This window comes from Platichthys flesus, chromosome 16, assembly GCF_949316205.1.
Source record: "Platichthys flesus chromosome 16, fPlaFle2.1, whole genome shotgun sequence".
In the NCBI taxonomy this organism is placed as follows: Eukaryota; Metazoa; Chordata; class Actinopteri; order Pleuronectiformes; family Pleuronectidae; genus Platichthys; species Platichthys flesus.
This window is the reverse complement of record NC_084960.1, coordinates 11,339,993-11,356,798: the sequence shown is the minus strand read 5'-3', so window position 1 is coordinate 11,356,798 and position 16,806 is coordinate 11,339,993. Positions and strand designations below refer to the sequence as shown.

The 16,806-nt window shown below is 41.4% G+C and overlaps 2 protein-coding genes across 5 annotated transcripts in view; both read right to left on the bottom strand.

Annotated features, from left to right (window-relative positions):
* Positions 1-90: 90 nt before the first annotated feature.
* On the bottom strand, positions 91-5,877 carry prkcsh (PRKCSH beta subunit of glucosidase II). Of its 2 annotated transcripts, none has more exons than XM_062408017.1 (18): positions 5,726-5,877; positions 5,344-5,501; positions 4,696-4,812; positions 4,506-4,601; positions 4,362-4,419; positions 4,163-4,280; positions 3,809-3,938; positions 3,536-3,620; positions 3,162-3,240; positions 2,987-3,070; positions 2,744-2,908; positions 2,560-2,653; positions 2,235-2,304; positions 1,974-2,063; positions 1,817-1,891; positions 1,627-1,726; positions 1,353-1,513; positions 91-290 (listed from the first exon to the last, which is right to left on the bottom strand). In XM_062408017.1, the coding sequence occupies exons 2-17, from the start codon at positions 5,444-5,446 to the stop codon at positions 1,367-1,369; spliced, it is 1,611 nt and encodes a 536-aa protein (XP_062264001.1). In that variant the 5' UTR covers positions 5,447-5,501; positions 5,726-5,877; the 3' UTR covers positions 91-290; positions 1,353-1,366. The 2 variants fall into 2 exon arrangements, with proteins under 2 accessions (XP_062264001.1, XP_062264003.1); XM_062408019.1 differs by having other exon boundaries at positions 5,702-5,858.
* A 914-nt stretch (positions 5,878-6,791) lies between these two features.
* Positions 6,792-16,806, bottom strand: part of pde4a (phosphodiesterase 4A, cAMP-specific) — a 41,139-nt gene continuing 31,124 nt past the window's right edge. For all 3 annotated transcript variants that reach the window (XM_062408007.1, XM_062408008.1, XM_062408009.1), the window contains 9 exons: positions 15,306-15,399; positions 15,012-15,175; positions 14,503-14,601; positions 14,237-14,401; positions 13,984-14,083; positions 13,425-13,579; positions 12,822-12,944; positions 11,053-11,235; positions 6,792-10,833 (listed from right to left, as the gene is read on the bottom strand). In XM_062408007.1, coding sequence (XP_062263991.1) covers positions 10,327-10,833; positions 11,053-11,235; positions 12,822-12,944; positions 13,425-13,579; positions 13,984-14,083; positions 14,237-14,401; positions 14,503-14,601; positions 15,012-15,175; positions 15,306-15,399 — 1,590 coding nt within the window. In that variant the 3' untranslated portion in view covers positions 6,792-10,326. The remainder of the gene's footprint in view (positions 10,834-11,052; positions 11,236-12,821; positions 12,945-13,424; positions 13,580-13,983; positions 14,084-14,236; positions 14,402-14,502; positions 14,602-15,011; positions 15,176-15,305; positions 15,400-16,806) is intronic.

The following is a 16,806-nucleotide window of genomic DNA, read 5'->3' as shown; positions in this document are numbered from 1 at the left end:
TACTATTTAAAACTGTATATAACATCATTGGAAGCCACCACTAACATAACACAATAAGTATAGGCTCTGATGAATTACAAATGGACAGTGTTGTTTGGAGTTTGATAAAAGCAGTTTATTTCAAAACAATGGAATGACACCACATCTGACACAAATTGGAAAATCAAAAAAACATGTAGTGGAAGTTGGAAGTGTAGATGACTACGTGGAATTTCCATAATTTGTTCTGAGCTGTTAACCAACAACAAGGGGATGTTGCTCACAGCAAGGTGTGGTCCCTCAGGAACAACCTGTCAAAAAAAAAAATACAGCACACGCTATCATTTCCGTGACTTGTTTGCTGAAGTCCCGACTTTGCAGTTGTTAAATTGGAAGAGCAGTTTAGCTGCAATTAATCCCTATAGGTTTATTATGTGAAGAATAAGCATTTACAACAGTGATGGATCCACTTCTTGTGCTTTATCTGTGCTCTGAATTTAACTGTTTTTTTCCTATCGTTTTGTCACAGACATTTAACTGCTACAATTTAAACTGGTTAAAAAGACCTTCAGTCCTCCTCACTATCATCATCATAAAGATCAACTTTGTTCAAATTCCAGGAAGCCATTAAAAGTTCAATTATAAAACATAATAAGTAAGAGTAGCATTTTTATAATCTTTGTTTATTTCAAGGTAAGCTTCATGTGATATATAATTTGTACAGCAACAGGGTTGAGTCTCACAGGAATATATCAATAGACACAACACTAGATCTAGTCAGGGTAATGGTGGGACCACTAGAAAGGAAATTTCTATGGTACATGATATATATTGTAAGATATTGGATTATATCAATGCATTGGACTGAAATGTGGAACAGGTTTCTGTAGTAATGGATGGATGCAAGACAGCACCAGTAAGGCAACGCATATGTCACAAGATTGTTTACAGGTTTCCGGACCCAAAGTGCAGTTTAGGGTTACTCAACCATTTAGTGCATTGTTACAAATTCTTACCATTAATTCATTCTTAATCCTCTGAACTTGACAACTTCAATGAACTCAAATACTGTAGCCATTACAATCATCCTGTGGTTGTCCTGCTCTTCTTCTAAAGTGAAGCACAAGGTGTTTCCTTTGCAAACAAACTGACTGTCACTTGTTTTTATTTTTGTTTTAGTGAGCCCCATGAGGAAATTGAGATCAGTTCATATTTAATGAAATATAATAATGGTCAGAAACATGAATCAATTGAAATCCTATAAGAGATTGAAAGGGTCCCTCCAGAAACTCATATGTGCGTCATACAATGTGTCATGATTTTATATCTCAGAGAGTCTAGCAAGAAACAGAAAAAATGTAAGATTTACTCACATATTAAAATGGACCTAGAGCTCTTCGTGGTCATGCACCTCTGAATCCAGGTTTGGAGGCTCTTTGCAGATGGCAGGGCTGAAGAACTCCATCAGGTACTCACAGCGACTGGGCTCTGAGGTGGATGTCACAACTGTCTCCTTTCCACATGTTAATTTAACCTAAGGGAGCAAGATCAAACATTTCCTCATGTGTTGTCAATGGAGAAACAGATATCAGGGAGTAAATTCAAGCACAGAAAAGATCGTGTCTGGTCTGGCTGGCTGAAACTCACTGTGGTGGACCTGTTAGGGCCTTGCCAGCATCCTGTTCCTTGTTCATACTTCATCATAGAATATATGTTATCTTCAGGACCTGCCCATTTTCCCCACGTTCTACAGAAAGAAAAGGAACGTGCAGTCAATTGTCTGAAGAACACTGCAAATGTATAGAAACAACAGAAACAAGAGGGAACAACATCTTACCCCAGGTTGGTTTCAGATCCACCATACTTGGGCTTCTGGGATACTCTGTTGAACGGACAGAGCCTGTATATGTACCTGAAAGCAATGGATGGACTTAGACCTTCAGAAGTAGGAACTTACAGAATAAGGACTGCAAAAAGAGCTAGTGTTCACATACTCGCTGGTAGACAACTCATAACACTGGTTGTAGAGATGGGCAAATTCAGCATTGGGTCCAAAGTCAAAGGAAATTTCCTTCTCAATGTTCCTGGAAACCAAAAGCAAATCCAAGAAATCATCTTTTTTGTATTTTACTGACTTTAAATATTAAACACACTGATCAACAAAATAACAAACTATTGCTGTTGACAGTTTGACTGAAAAACACGGATTACATTATTGGGAAAGAAGCTCAACCGCATCCAGAATTGCAACTCACTTGATCTGATCATCCACTTCCCGGAGAGCTCTCTCAGCCTCATCGAAGTCATCCCTGGCTTTCTGAGCAGCTACGAATCAGATACCCAGAATAAATGCTTTTGTATTAAACAAGCAACCGACCATAATTCATATAAAAGGCAATATAGCTGTTCAATAAATCCCCTTGTTTTCCACATATCCATTTATTGATTTTACCAGAATGATATGATGTTTTTTATATGATGGCAGATTAACATTCAAAATCACATCGCTCCTTTTTTCCTGGAACTTTACAGTGTGACTCACTCACTCAAAGATGAGGACTGCTTGAGTCATTCACTTACCATCAATAAGGTTTTGCGTTTCTTGGTCATATGCCGGCATAGTGCCCTCAGTGTCATCATCCTTCTTTTCTGGAGTTGCCTCTATAGGAGGGGCCTGCATATCAAACACAGATGAGAATGACTCACTGAAATTAACTTGGAGTCATCCAGTATTAAGTTTGATAGAGAAAGTCGGTGGGCTTACCTTATAGTCTGCATCATCTGTGTCGTCATCCTCGTCTTCTTCATCCTCCTCCTCTTCATCTTCTGGGAGGTCGTCTTCAGGGTACTGCTCAGAGTCGTTTTCGGGGACTGGCTCCCTCGTCTCCTCCTGTGGAGTCTCCACTGGTGCTGGTGTGTCTGTGGAGGCCTGTTGGCAAAGAGTCACACATTAGAGCAGCAGAGGCTTTCACACACGAGTTTAGTGAAATAATGACCAGGTTGTTACCTCTGATATGTATTTTTCTTTGACGGTATTCCAAACAGCCTCAAATCCTACTGGGTCCACACGCTCCACTCCTCCCAATATTTCCTGAACAAATCAAGGACAAAACTCACATTTGAATCTGTTAAGCTTCTGAATTTTTAAATACTTTGGAACAACACAAGAGGAAAACATTTACCTGAGCCTCTTCTTCGGTGAAGGAATCATCTGAATCTGGATTGAGCTCAGGATGGGAAAGAAGCTCAGTCACTGAGATGCTGAGAAACAAAAGTAAATAATTCCTTTTGTTAGTCAAGTCAAGTGTAGATAAGAACAGCTAACTTTTCAAAGAGCAATAATCTAGTGTCAGACATTTTTGCTCAGAAAATATAGGGATCTCTCAGTTAAACAAGACAAACTACAATAAAAAGGGTTACAGATTTAGAAATTGTGTTTGTCTTCTATGCACAACTTCATGCTGTTTTTGTTTTGAAAGTTGCCCCACAACCTCACTACACTATGACTTTTGTCTCATTATGAATGCTAATAATTTTGGAGGCCGCTAATACTCACAAGCCATCAGCATCATCATCCAGTTCAAGAAATACAGCAGCTACTCTTGCCTTGTCCTTCTCCATACGAATGATAGCTTTTTGTTCTGAAACAAATATAAGTTACATTATCAGTGACTTTTATCACACATGTGGTTCTATTGAATATTACAATATTATTTTGTTCAGGCAAGACGTTCTTTCATCTCAATCTAATTAAAAATTTAGACAATAGTATCTGTAACATGATATTCAGAGCAAACGAAAGACAATGTACTTTCATATCCTCATTTACCTTCCCAGGCCTTCAGATGGCGCTCTTTAGCTACTTTCTCTGGCTCCTCTGCAGTCTCCTTTACGGTTCTCATAGCCTCAACCTTCTCTTCCAGATCCTTCTTAATGGCCTCAACTTCAACAAGTTTGGCCTGATGAGACAAATTAAAAAAGTTTTTTGAAATACTGTCAATTTTTTTTTAAATATGAAACAATGTATTGGCATTTATAACAGAGAAAATTTGATTTAAAAACATCTCAGCTCACAAAGGCAACAGTAAAAAATAACTGCAGTGTGACACTAATAAGTCTTGTCAGATGTGACATATTTTGGGACTCTGAAATAAACTCAATATTTTTTTTAATGAGTTCACACCTTCTTATCCTCTATGCCCCTCTTGGCCTCTTGGATTAGCTGTTTTTTAAGCAGAAAACCCTCCTTAGCGATCTCTGCCATCTTCTGCATGCTCTCCCTCTCTTTGCGCCCCATCTCCCTGCAAGATTAAACAAGAAATCAGGTTAAGACTGTAAATCACAAAGGAGTTATTTAGATATAAATCCCAAAGCATCCCCACCTGCAGGTGTTCTGACAGGCAGCGCCGCTGTTGTACTCGTCTGTTGTGTCACAGCAGTCTGGGGAGAACACAAAGACATTACAAAAAACCTGACCACACAAAACATGTGAAAAGGAACTAGTCTGCACAGCTTCAAACTCATACCACAGATGCCGTCGTTAATGCGGGACGAGGGGATGAAGGCCGGTTTGAAACCTGCATTGGTGCAGTGGAAGCTGCCGTTGGGACAAGCAGCAGTGCCTGTAATTAAATTGCGATATCAAATATAAAAAACTGCTTTATTATACAGAATAGAAAAGTCCAGGCGTATCTCAAGGAGGCAGGATGTACGAACCTGGCTCATCTGAGCCGTCCCGGCAGTCACAGTAGTCATCATTCACTCTGTCAAAGGGAATACTGCGGGAGCCATCCAGGCAAGTAAACTCTTTGCCCTCTTCATAGAACTGCCGTTCTGTCAAGGAGGGTGAACAAAGGAATAAAGTAAATACCGTGACAGTTAAACTGGAGAGAGCAGAGCTTTCATCAGATTTACAGATGAATATCAAAGTTTGGGCATCTCTCGAGATTTCACACCTAATGATGAAGCAAGAGGACGTAAATACAATCCGGGGTTTAGTACCAAAGAGTTGTCAGGATAATTGCAAAGAGAAAATAGATGTATTTTCAGATACAAGTGTAGCTTCCAAATATTAAAAAGGAAAAAAAAACAAAAACAATAGTATTGCCTTTAATCACGTTGTCTAAATGCTCTAAACTGCATACACTTATTTGGCCACCCATGTAATTATTCAGTTACAAGCTACAATAAACATATCTCTAGAGTTCCTGGAGAATAATCAGTTTTTGGCCCAACACCAGCAGCACACAGGCTCAAAGAGAGGCTTTCTTTCTCTGGTGAACTTTAAACTTTAAATATCTAACTAGCCCAAGGGCACCAACAATTTAACCGTGAAGTTTCCTCATGGGTTTTATAGAGGCTTACTTGATAGAGGGACACCCCGAGGGCGAAGCACTTCAACCGCAGAGACCCCGACACCCAGCAGCAGCAGGAGGAGGCGGAGGTGGTGGCATACATGACAGGACATCCTGATGGTTCTGCTCTGCACTGGGTCAGATGTTAGCGAGATGCACCGGAACCGCCTGTAAATAACATACATGATGTAGATAAACTCAAGGAAACCCCAGTGACAACCAAAAACATCTACATTAGTCGCCAGCTTGCTTGACAGAAGGTGATGACTCAGTTGCGGATGGAGCTAATGGATGAATGCTAACTTCATCCCATAGAACTTTAGCTCCTAGCAAAATACACACATCGGTAAAATACTAACCACACGTACGTTGTTAAAGTAAAGCACCAATACCGTGAGCGAGCAGGGTTAACGAGGCAGGAAGAGACGAAGACAGCTTCAGTGAGCGGTTCTTTCTCCAGAGGACAAGCTAATAGCTAATCTTCACCGGACTCTTGCACCGACTTCCGGGTCAACAACGCGCATGCGTACACACCCAGCCCCCCTCGCTGCGTCTTGTCTCAGTCTGATTGGACGACTGGTTGATTTCGTGCCCGTGATTGGCGGAGAGCGGTGGCACCTGTCTGAAGTGGAGGATTATGGGTGCAGGTGAGGATGCAGCCATCTCGTGTCAGAGTCACGGTCTGAACTATTTCCACGCTGTGAGTAATATCAACAGATGAATGAATAACATCGAATTTGAAACGTATCATTTATTCATCAAACGTGCAGGTTGGTGCAAAAATCTAAAGTAGAAGGGGAGGGTGCTTTTTATTTCCCATTGAACACTGTGCAACATACAATCAAACAAGAAAAAAAATATAAACAGAGTCAAATATTCGTTGTAGCTATCAAAGCACCGGCTTCCCTACATACAGTAATGTTGGTCTTCTTCTGTGAATCAAATTGTTTCCTTGTCTCTTCTTTAAGTCCCAAACCATCTCCATGATGTTGAAACGCGGGCTCTGTGGGGGCCAAGCCATCTGACTCCAGAAAAAGAAGTCAGAAACATAGATTATGTGTTTGGGATCCTTGTTGTCCAGGAGTTCCAGGTGGCACTATGTGATGGATCTGAACACCTTTGCACAGTACCTCATTTCACGATATATATTTTTTTAAACATCAGCCATATATGTTCTGCAAGCATATCCTAATATGAATGAAGCCATATATGTTTTTACAGTCTGTGTGCATGTGTATGTCTGACCCAACAGAGGATTAGGACTGAAAACCGGCTGGGACTTGAAAAGCCCATAAGGACCAAGGGGTGTTGCCTGCAACATGTTGTGAGTACTACACTTTGCCACAGTCAGAAGCCCCTGTACTATTGAATGAATAGTATTAATGCAAATAATACGTACAAACAATAAAGTAAAATGCTGACAAATGAACTGTAAAAGCAGCAAACATGACAACGGTGTTGCATTTGATATAAAAATCTTACTTTATTTGTATTTTTAACACACTTTACAGTACTGAACAGTGAAATAAAAGAAAAATATACTGATATACTTTAATAGTTTTATATATAGATGTTTGCTTATTAAATGCATTTATTCACAAAATGACACCTCAGCTCTGTCAAGAGGAAAAAAACGTTCATAAAAATAATATAATAAAAAATAACTTGGACACATTTTACACATTACAGCAAGATCATTTACAAATATTACAATCATTTCATGTAGTTTTTTTCCCTTGAATAATCGTTCTTATTTGTGAACAAACACATGAATTAAAGCCCAGAGATTTATTCTCAGAGGGAGTCAGTCTGATGGGAACCAGCTCGTTAGGCCACCATGGGACGGACATTGAGGCTCTCGGGCTAGTAATTAAAGTTACTAAGAAACAGAGGTGAAGTCCAGAGTCAAATAAGGACATCTATTTGAACACGTCACATCGTATGTGACTCCATCGGCCTGCGTTTGACTTTATCAGACAAAGAAGTTCAATCTCACTTGGATATTAAGGAGAGAAGGACTAGTCGGTTTGATTATGCCTCTAGACAGGGGTCAACGTTGACTGCTGCACAATGAGGGTTTGTAGTTTGGTCCAATGGAAGAAAATCAACAAGTGACCGATCCAATGAGCAAACCCAATCCCACACTGTCTGCCTCAAAACCTGACGAAATAAAGTGCTGGTACAAAGGGATTCATTTTTTTAACAATAAATGTGCACAATTTTAAAAAAAGTGACAGAATGTTGGAGCAAAAGTGAGCAAAAATATAACGAATGAAAACGTGAGGATGTGGCCTGCAGTGCTTCAGTGTTTCACTCAACAACCTCAAGTGGTTATTTTTCAATCATTAGGACTTGGATAAATTTATAATTTACAATCCAATATTACATTATGTACAAGAGTGGTAATGCTTATAGCTATTATCGTCATAAACACATGATTCATTTTCCAGACCATCCACCAGAATGATATAAAAATAAACTGTACACAAACTGTTCAAAGAAAACACTTCCCATGGTTTTCTTTTCATCATTTAAAAAGAATGGCAGCAATCAATCAATTGAATAATTTTTCTTAATAAGAAACAATTGCTACAGTATCGTGTTTGTATGGCAATTAAATATTAATGTTTTTATAGCTTATGACAGAACAAGAAGCCACAAAAACAAAGCAACATTGTTAAAAGTAAAAGGCTGATGCATACGGGAATCTTTTTTTTATTCTTAGTGACTGCAAGAGTAATCCTGGATTCCCATTCCACCAGAAGAAAACCTGTGTGGTGGCAGCTCTGCGACGGAGCAGGTCAAACACACAGGCTACTGTTGCACCGAGCTGTGGCGTCTTCAGATGAGCTCAGTTTCTGACCTGCAGGAACTTGCCCTTACCCTCTAAAGAACCACACTCACATGAGTGTTGAGAACATTCTCAACAATAATTATTAATAGTCTTACCCTGTGAGAAAACAAACACCTAAACAGACTGTGACCTATTTAATCTGTGCTGATCGGACCCTATAAACACCGTTCAAAGACATGTGCTGATGCCAGGGAGTGAATGCACACAACACATATGACAACACCTTCAGCGTCCTGCCACCTCTTTCTGTAACTCACCCGCTTACTCATGACCACACACACAACCAGCCACGCAAACAGACTCACACAAGCTTTAACTCCATCACGTCAGTGAATGAATATCTGGTCAGATTCCAAACAAAAGGACGTCCATATTCATTTTCATCACCTGTAAAACTCCAAATTGCTAATTTTCTCCGCACACCCCCTAGGTAGCAATAAAGTCGTCATTTCACCATCCTGATAAAAACAAAACCCAACACATTCTTAATGTTGGCCCAAACACAGAAACAACATTACAACTAATTGGCAGCAATGTTTCCCTATCCCCTCTGAATGCAATGCTGGATACATCGTGTATAGACTCACTGATACTCACAGAAATAATTAACAGACGTGATATAAATATACTGGGATATCTATTATATATCTTAGAAATCTACATACTCGCAGGTATGAATCCTGCTTCTGACATTAAGGCAAAAAAGCATCAAACATGACAAGGATTTTGAGGGACTTTCAGACATCCTTTTGGCCGTGTCACGCTTTCTTTCCCTGACATTCTGGCTTCAGCGTTCCTTCAAATCACTCCACGCACCGATGTTTCTCATCCTTTACTTTGGCGAGAACTGTTTGAGTATGAGGAGACGTGAACGCACGAGTGCAAGTGGGATGTGGGATGAGCGAGTGAGTGGAGATTTGTTCTGCTGAGGAAATAATTGAATATCCCATCAACATATTAAGCAAGTGTTAAATAGAAAATAGGCAAAACTTATGCTTCCAAGCATCTCATGGCTTATTATCAGAAAGTAAAAAAAAAAATCATTCTAATAAGAAAGAACCATAAGCTGGAAAGAGTCCACTGGGGGGGCTCTGGTGGTGATGGTAGTGATTGCTCTGCATCTAGAGTTCTGAGTTATTGTATCACCAGAAGAGCAACGAAAGGAAGACTTACAGCGTAAAACATGTCACCACAGAAACTGTACGTGTGAGAAACACACCACAATACCATGAACAATAAAGAGAGATCTTGAACGAGGGACAATCAAAAATGACAACAAAAACCAGACACTCCTGTCCCACAATGCATTGCTTCACGACAGCTCCAATCAGGAAGCTGGTGTTTCAGAAAGGCACAGAGCCATCTTGAACCAGTAGCACTCTCCTCGTAAAGGGAAAAGGGGTATGGGACCTGGAGGCCCCTTCGTCGCAGCATCTTCCTTTCCTTAAATTGTATTTCTTCCTCCTCCAACTCTGTGGATTCTCTAATTTTTTCTTTCCGACAGAAATGGAAAAAAAAAAGTCACTTGGACTGTAGCTTTTCTGAGGAGAACGGTTTCTGGTGAGATTCTAACAAACATGAATTACTAATACTGACTGACACTAGTTAATACTTCGTTAAGAGATGGCTTTTTCCAAAGAGATTCTTTACTGATCAAGGTCCCTCATGTAAATGCACACATACAAACATACAGTCAAGTGTGTGTGTGTGTGTGTGTGTACATATGGAACTACATTGTCCCGCACGACAAATGCAGGCACACACACATTGCATTGGTGTGTTCTTTGTGACTCCTGCTCTTGTGTCTCATATGTGCGTATGTCACTTCATGTGTGTTTGTGTGTGCATTTCCAGTCCCAGAGTGCTACGCCGTCTTCAGTTGCCCTTCGATAATGCTCCTCTAAATTCCCCTCAGTTCAAAGTTCATCGTGAAAATATGCCGAAGGACTTGTCGCCGCTCCAAATCTACAGTTGCTGTGTAATTAACTTCTCTTTAAGCGATTTTGAATTTTTTCCCTTTTTGAAAAATATATTTAAAGGTCTGTATTGTCATTGCAGTCTTATTTGTTCTTGGTTTGGCCATGGAAAGGATGAACAAGTTAATGTGTGCAAGTGAGGAGGGAGATGCAGGAGCAGAACTCATGTATCTTCAGCTTGTGAAGAAGAATCCTCCTCTTCCTCTACAGGACTTGTGTCAGAAAGTCTCTCCTTTTCCAATGTCACCTCCAGATGAGTCTTCAGTTCCTCCTCCTGCTCATCCCCCAACTCCTCTTCATCCATCGCCACCTCGTCTTCTTCTTCTATTGTGTCCTCAGTTTCCTCCACAGCCATCGTTTCTTCCTCTTCTTCTTTTTTATCCTCCTCCTCTGCCTGAATGACCTGCACCACGTGGTTTGGTGTGGGCTTGTCACCCTCGTCTCCCTGATCTATCGGAGAACTGTCTTCAAGGGTGAGCTCAAACTGAAATTTGTCCATGCAGACGTTCAGATCCTTGTCAACAGGAGGTGGCGAGGGGCTTTGTGGGATATTACTCTGGTACCAGTCCCTGTTGTCCTCCAGAGTGTCCAAGATGTCCTGAGCATCAGGATGCACCAGGTCGCCCCATGTCTCCCACAGCGGGTGGACAATGTAGTCGATGAATCCCACCTGAATCAAGAGAAGAAGCATATCACTCACATATCAACTAAAGCACAGGGGTGTCATTTTCACTTGCTGCAAATCGGCATAAAAATGTATGAGGGTGACTACTGTGATCAGAGATGATGGATCACTCTCTGTGCTGGAGTTATCGCCCCACCTTCAGCATTAACAGATATCCCGTTGTGTGCAGAATCGTTAGTGCGTGTTTCATAGCAGTTCATTCACCTGGCTCTTTTCCACAGATGCTGTGTGTTTGTCGCACATGGGACTGATCTCCATCCCTCGCTCCCTCTCCTTATCTCCCTGCCTGGAGAACTCCTCCATGATTCTCTCCGTCCATTGTCGATACACGGCCAGGGGCTTCGTAGGATTGCTCAGGTCAGCACAGTGCACCATGTTCCTCAAAACCTGCAAGACAAACACACTGCTGTATTAGCATCATTGTGAACACCCTACACCGTCCTGTATTCAGATATGTACAAGGATTATTTGCCTTATGCTGTCCTTTTACTTGAATAAAATCCAGGCCTGTTTTTCAAAAATTAGGAAGCTTAGTCACCCCCCACGTCTCTCCCTTCTCCTTCCTTCAGTTTCCGCTCAAAATTTGAAGTTGTACGTTTATCATTTTCAAAGATCGACATCACTGTTTTTACGCTGTCTTAAATTTGTCTCCCACTGCTTCTGTGATCGTGGAGAACGTATACTCTCAGTTTGGATTATTTTGTGCAACCAGTCTGTCAAATTCCCCAACCAATAGAATGCAAGCTGTAGTAATGTCCAATGCACATGCTGTCTGGACCGATGATTTTAGGACAGTTGACAGTGTAAACACTATTTTCCACAGAGGCGCCAAAATCGACAAAAATTACCTTTAAAAAAAAAAAAAAAATACACTTTCATGGAGCAAGAATCCCTGTCAACATGGAGCGACTGAATAAAGGATATCATTAAGGATTGTTAAGTTATTAGAACACATTTGCTAGCAAACTATAAACACAAAGCAGACACCACCCTGTTTATTTTTTACTCTGTATTTTATAGAAACAATACCAACAGCAAAGGTAACCAAAACACGGGCTTAACAGTTCCATTCGTCATCACTATTGGTTGGGGAACTTTGACAGACCTGATGCACAACAATATCCAAACGCAGAAGAAGAAGAACGAGAGCAGAGGAGGAATCAGAGAGCCTAGGGTTCACATGCACACAAAAGCACCGTAAGTGCAACAAGAAGAGCTGGACCGCAGGAGAAGCAACAAGCAACAAAATATACGAGTGCAAGCACACAATTTTCGCTCTAGCAGGGTATATTTGAGTGTTAGCGCAGGGGTTTGAGTGAGAGCATTACAAAAAAAATAAGTCCTGCACTCAAACTGAAAGACCATGCTCTTGAATAGAGATAGGAAAAGAAACATACAATAGATCACCTCACAGTCCTTCAAACTCAATCCAGAAAAGTTCTTTCCCAACACAACTTCTTGTCCGTAAAAAGATTCCTCAATTTCTTCATTGTCAAAACAACCAACTCCCACCCCTACATCATAAATATCTCTGCCTTGATTCTACAGATTTGTTACAAAGCGTTAAATCAGATACAGCATTGTTCAACTTCTTGTAATCTCCAAGCAGTTAGCCTCATCCATGAAGATACAGCTTATTCTGGTTTGTATGTTCCCTGCATAGCCATAGCAAGACATCTTGACGAGGGGCACATAAATCATGACAAGGTCATATCTCCAATGCACAGGCTGCATCCAGCAAAGATTCCACAGGAGCCACACAGAAACGAAAATAAACCTTCACCTGAGAAGACTTATTTACGGCTTATCCAAACCGATCCCTTCACTCGTATATAAAAACTTGGGTCTTGTACCAATTTTCACAAGACCCCTTTTTTGATTTTATAGCAGTCTGAATTAACTGCACATACCATTACAGTGCTTTGCAACTGACTCTGAACATTTGCTTAACGGCAAAACATATGAGATCTCACCTGTATCCGATCATTGTAATGGTCGAGCAGCAGTACTCCAGAACTTGTCACCTTCTTGGTTTCCACCATCGTCTTGAGATCCGCCAACAAACTCATGTGTTTTGACATATCTGTTGCCAAAACCTGGAGAGAGGAGTGATTGATATGAATGCATTAGAGAAACTAGAGTGGCACTTAGACAGGTGCAAAACCACCCCAAGGCCCAACACTCCCCTTAAATTCAATCAACCTGCACCAAATGGTACACACTCATGGAACTTATTTCCCCAAATGTGGCCGATTATATTTTCATCAAGATCCATGAATGAATCCCTTTGAAAACAGTGAAATTCCTGTAACACGCCCTATCTCACAATGTTAAAGAAAGCGTAAAAAGTCTTGGATCTGCCCCCAAATTTAATAAATATGACCCAGAACGCATCCTTTCAGCAAGTTTTGTGGAATTCTATTATTATTTTTGTAGTCTTGCTTACAAATAAACGGACAGTGGTATAAAAAACAGCTGGGTGGTAGGAGATGATAGAGAGTTAAGTAGCAGCTGATGAGAAGTGAGGAGGGGGTGTTATCTCCATGATACAGAACCAGTGAATGGACGACACTCACCATATCGATGACGAGTTTCCTCAGGCTCTGTCTCTGCCTCTTGCTGAGGTTCTGGAAGATGTCACAGTTTTCCTCGTGCAGCAGCTTGAAGCCCACAGCTAGGTGATGGTTCTCCAACACAGACTCATCGTTATACATGAGGGCCAACTCTGAGTCTGAGGGATGCACAATACAACATTGTTGTCGTCATCATCAGAATGCTCTCATTACCAGAAACTCTGGCGGAAACTGTTCATAAATGTGCAGATTAGATTAGAATCCAGACAGACGTGCATCTCCAGTTAGAACAACTGGAAAGCCACAATTCACACAACAAACTCAAACAACAAAAAATTATAAATGTTAAATAAGTGTTTCTCACTCTAATTTAGGATGAAAGCAGTCAGCCAAACATAAAAAATCTAATATATAAAATAAACACAAGGCCAGATTTTGAATTCATCATTATTTCACTCAAATTTTATTTTGTTTTAATATAATCCATCAAAAATGTACATAACTAGTATTTAGTCATTCTATTTTACTACGTTGTACATTTCTTAATCTCCTTTCGACTCACTGGTGTTTATGAGGAATTGGTTGGACACTCCTGGATGATCCACATCGTGGATGGCAGCGGCAAATAACGCAGCTAGAATCTCTAGATCAGTGAACACCGCCTGTCAGAGAGCGTTGACAGAGAACAGACAAAAACAATCAGAACTGCAGCATAACAGGTTTTTTGCGGGGGGGGGGGCTGGTATTTATGTGCACGTGAGGTAATCAGTGCATTTGGTGTGTTGGTCATTGGAAAAACTAGTAGAGGTATTTACATCTAGAGCTGGTGTGGACAGCAGTACGTGAGTTGACTGAGTGACATCTGCAGCATGGAGGCTGTTGTGGTAAGCCACATTGGCATGATAGTGGTCCTCCAGGGTCATTACATAGGTGACAAATGTGTCCACTGGGATCCGAAAGGTCTTCAATAGATCTCTCTCCTGCACCGGGGGAAATTCCACAGGGGGGTCATGGTCGCAGATAAATGAAGATACATGTTATAGGCTACTGTATAATCCAAAGCCTGGTTTCTCTCACTCACCTGGAAAATGGCAAACATTGTGCAGCTGAGGGGTCTGTTATTAGAGAATTCTGCCACACGAAAGATATTAAGGCCCCACTTGTTCAAGTCGCTCAGCTCCTGAAGGCACAACGGACAACAATGGCCCACATCAGTACAACATTCCAGCAGTTTATGTTAGGTTAGAGGAGATTGCATGAAACTTGAATGGCCAGAGCGATGTTTTTGGCGTGCTGTGGGTCCTGCCTGTGACAAAATTGGTTTCTCCTTATGCAGAAAATTTTACCATGATGATTCTAGAAGGAAAAAACTCAGACTCTATGTCAGAAAGATGCATGTGACGTTTAAGCTTGTGGAAAAATGTAGGGTAAAAGATGTAAACATGTGTATGACAGAGCTAGATGGAAAGTTGGACAGATGGATGGGTGGAGTTGGGTAAGGAAATACATTGTCCCTGTCTTTTGAAAATGTTGTGTTCTTACAGTATGGCTAATTGTCTCCATGTGTGTGTATCTTTTCAATCTATGTACCCTGGCTAATGCATCCTCGTGTTCTGTCTTCACGCCGAAGCGAGGCATGGTGGAGTTGCAAAGGCTGGAACTGTGCGTGAGCTTCTTCACACCGCTGATGTGACACATGGGCTTCTCCCGCTCCCTCAAGGTCGGGGACGGGATGTCCACCTCATTCTGCTTATCTAGGAAAGATCAACGGTCAAAAGTCAGTCAGGATGGAGACTTGTTGAGGATTGTGCGTGACCTTGGGTCAAAGCTATAAGGGTACATGCTGTGGTGGATGGATACAAATGTCTGGCAGGTTTGATTTACCTAGAAAGGTAGTGGAGATGTATTCCGACACCTGGTTCCCTGAGCGACTCATCTCTGACAAATGGGACAGCTCCCTGTTCAACATCCTCTTGAACTGGGGGGAAGGACAGAGACAGTGAGAACCTTGAACAGCAGTTGCAAAGAATAAAAAAGCATCAACGGTTACAGACATGTGTTTAACCTTCAGAATTGTTCAAGTTGGACTGAAGATTCAATTTGCATTGAAAAAACCAAAACATTTCTGTGATTCAAATATGAGAACATAAATTATCACCCTCAGCCTGGATCTATTCACTAAAGAGTGAGCAAATCAAATATGAATCATGCCTCCTCTTTGTCTCAGAAGAGAACATAATGTTCAATGCCTCAATATCCTGTGCTTGCATTTAGATTGCATGTGTTGATATGGTACTGTAACATGATGAACATCATTATATGAATTGTTCTCTCTACATCTGCTATGGAAATCCTCAGCAGGTAGTCGGCAGGTCCTTTCAGTACAGACACAAATGTGATTAAGCGAATTCATTATCCCTACAGACAGAAAACTGTCCTCCTGAGTGTTCTCTCAGATTTTTCAGCTTTTAGCTTTTTGTATCTATAGATAAATCGATGGAGGCTCGACAGTTCTCCGTTGCTCAACTCATGTTAAGGCACAATGCGATCCGGACAAGACCCCTCTGTCTGTGTCCTACTGACTGATCTTTCACACATTGCAATCTCCATGGCAACGGGAGCGGTTGCCGTGGCAACTGCCTCCTCACAGTCAATCCTTCAGCTTGATGTGAGAGCGGTTGCTGCTTGGGTGACAATCTGAGGCAGGAGGCAGGTGTCTCTGACCTTTGCCAAGGTCAACGCTCCCCTCTACCGCTGTCTTCCTCTCTACGCCACTCTGTTGCTTACATCTGCTCCTCCCACCCTCTCAAGGTAAACAACACTTTCCACTACTGCCCCCGAGCACCAAAATCCTGCTCCGTCACAGGCTCAACTTTGCCTCTCTACCGTTTCACACACTGCATGGGCTCCCACTGCCTTTCCCTCTTTTCCTGTCAGTTATGTCTTTTTTTTTGCATCCATCCTTTCCAGCCAGAAGCTCATTATATGATAGGTAACGCGAATAGTTGCTCTGACAACAAATTGTAGAAGCCGTAGGGTCATGCAAAGCCAGGCAATCTAGTTCAGTATAGTGGCACACTTTCGGCATTCGGCTCAGACCAAACCTCCTCCTCGTCTCTCTCACAGTCTCTCGTTCCTTTCTTTCCTAATGCTGTAACGCTGAGTCATAGCTGCCAACCAACACTTCCACAGTGCCAGTCCGAGTGCCAGGACAAACAATACCTACACCAACTCTTCCTCTGACACTGACTAATGAAGCAAACATGCGAACGCTGCAGAGACATGACCATGGACAAACCCTCATACACGTGAATAAGAAAGGGACCCAGGAAGGCTTTGTCGTCTAATTATGTTCATGAAAAACATGCAAATATATATGCACACA

What these genes read in the sequence shown, in the direction of transcription:
- prkcsh (XM_062408017.1), bottom strand. Translation starts at nt 5,446, where the DNA reads ATGTCCTGTCATGTATGCCACCACCTCCGCCTCCTCCTGCTGCTGCTG. An exon ending in GATGATGATGCTGATGGCTT is followed by an intron (nt 3,241 to 3,535) that starts GTGAGTATTAGC and finishes TTTGTTTCTCAG; the next exon opens with CATCTCAGTGACTGAGCTTC. An exon ending in TCACCGAAGAAGAGGCTCAG is followed by an intron (nt 3,071 to 3,161) that starts GTAAATGTTTTC and finishes TGATTTGTTCAG; the next exon opens with GAAATATTGGGAGGAGTGGA.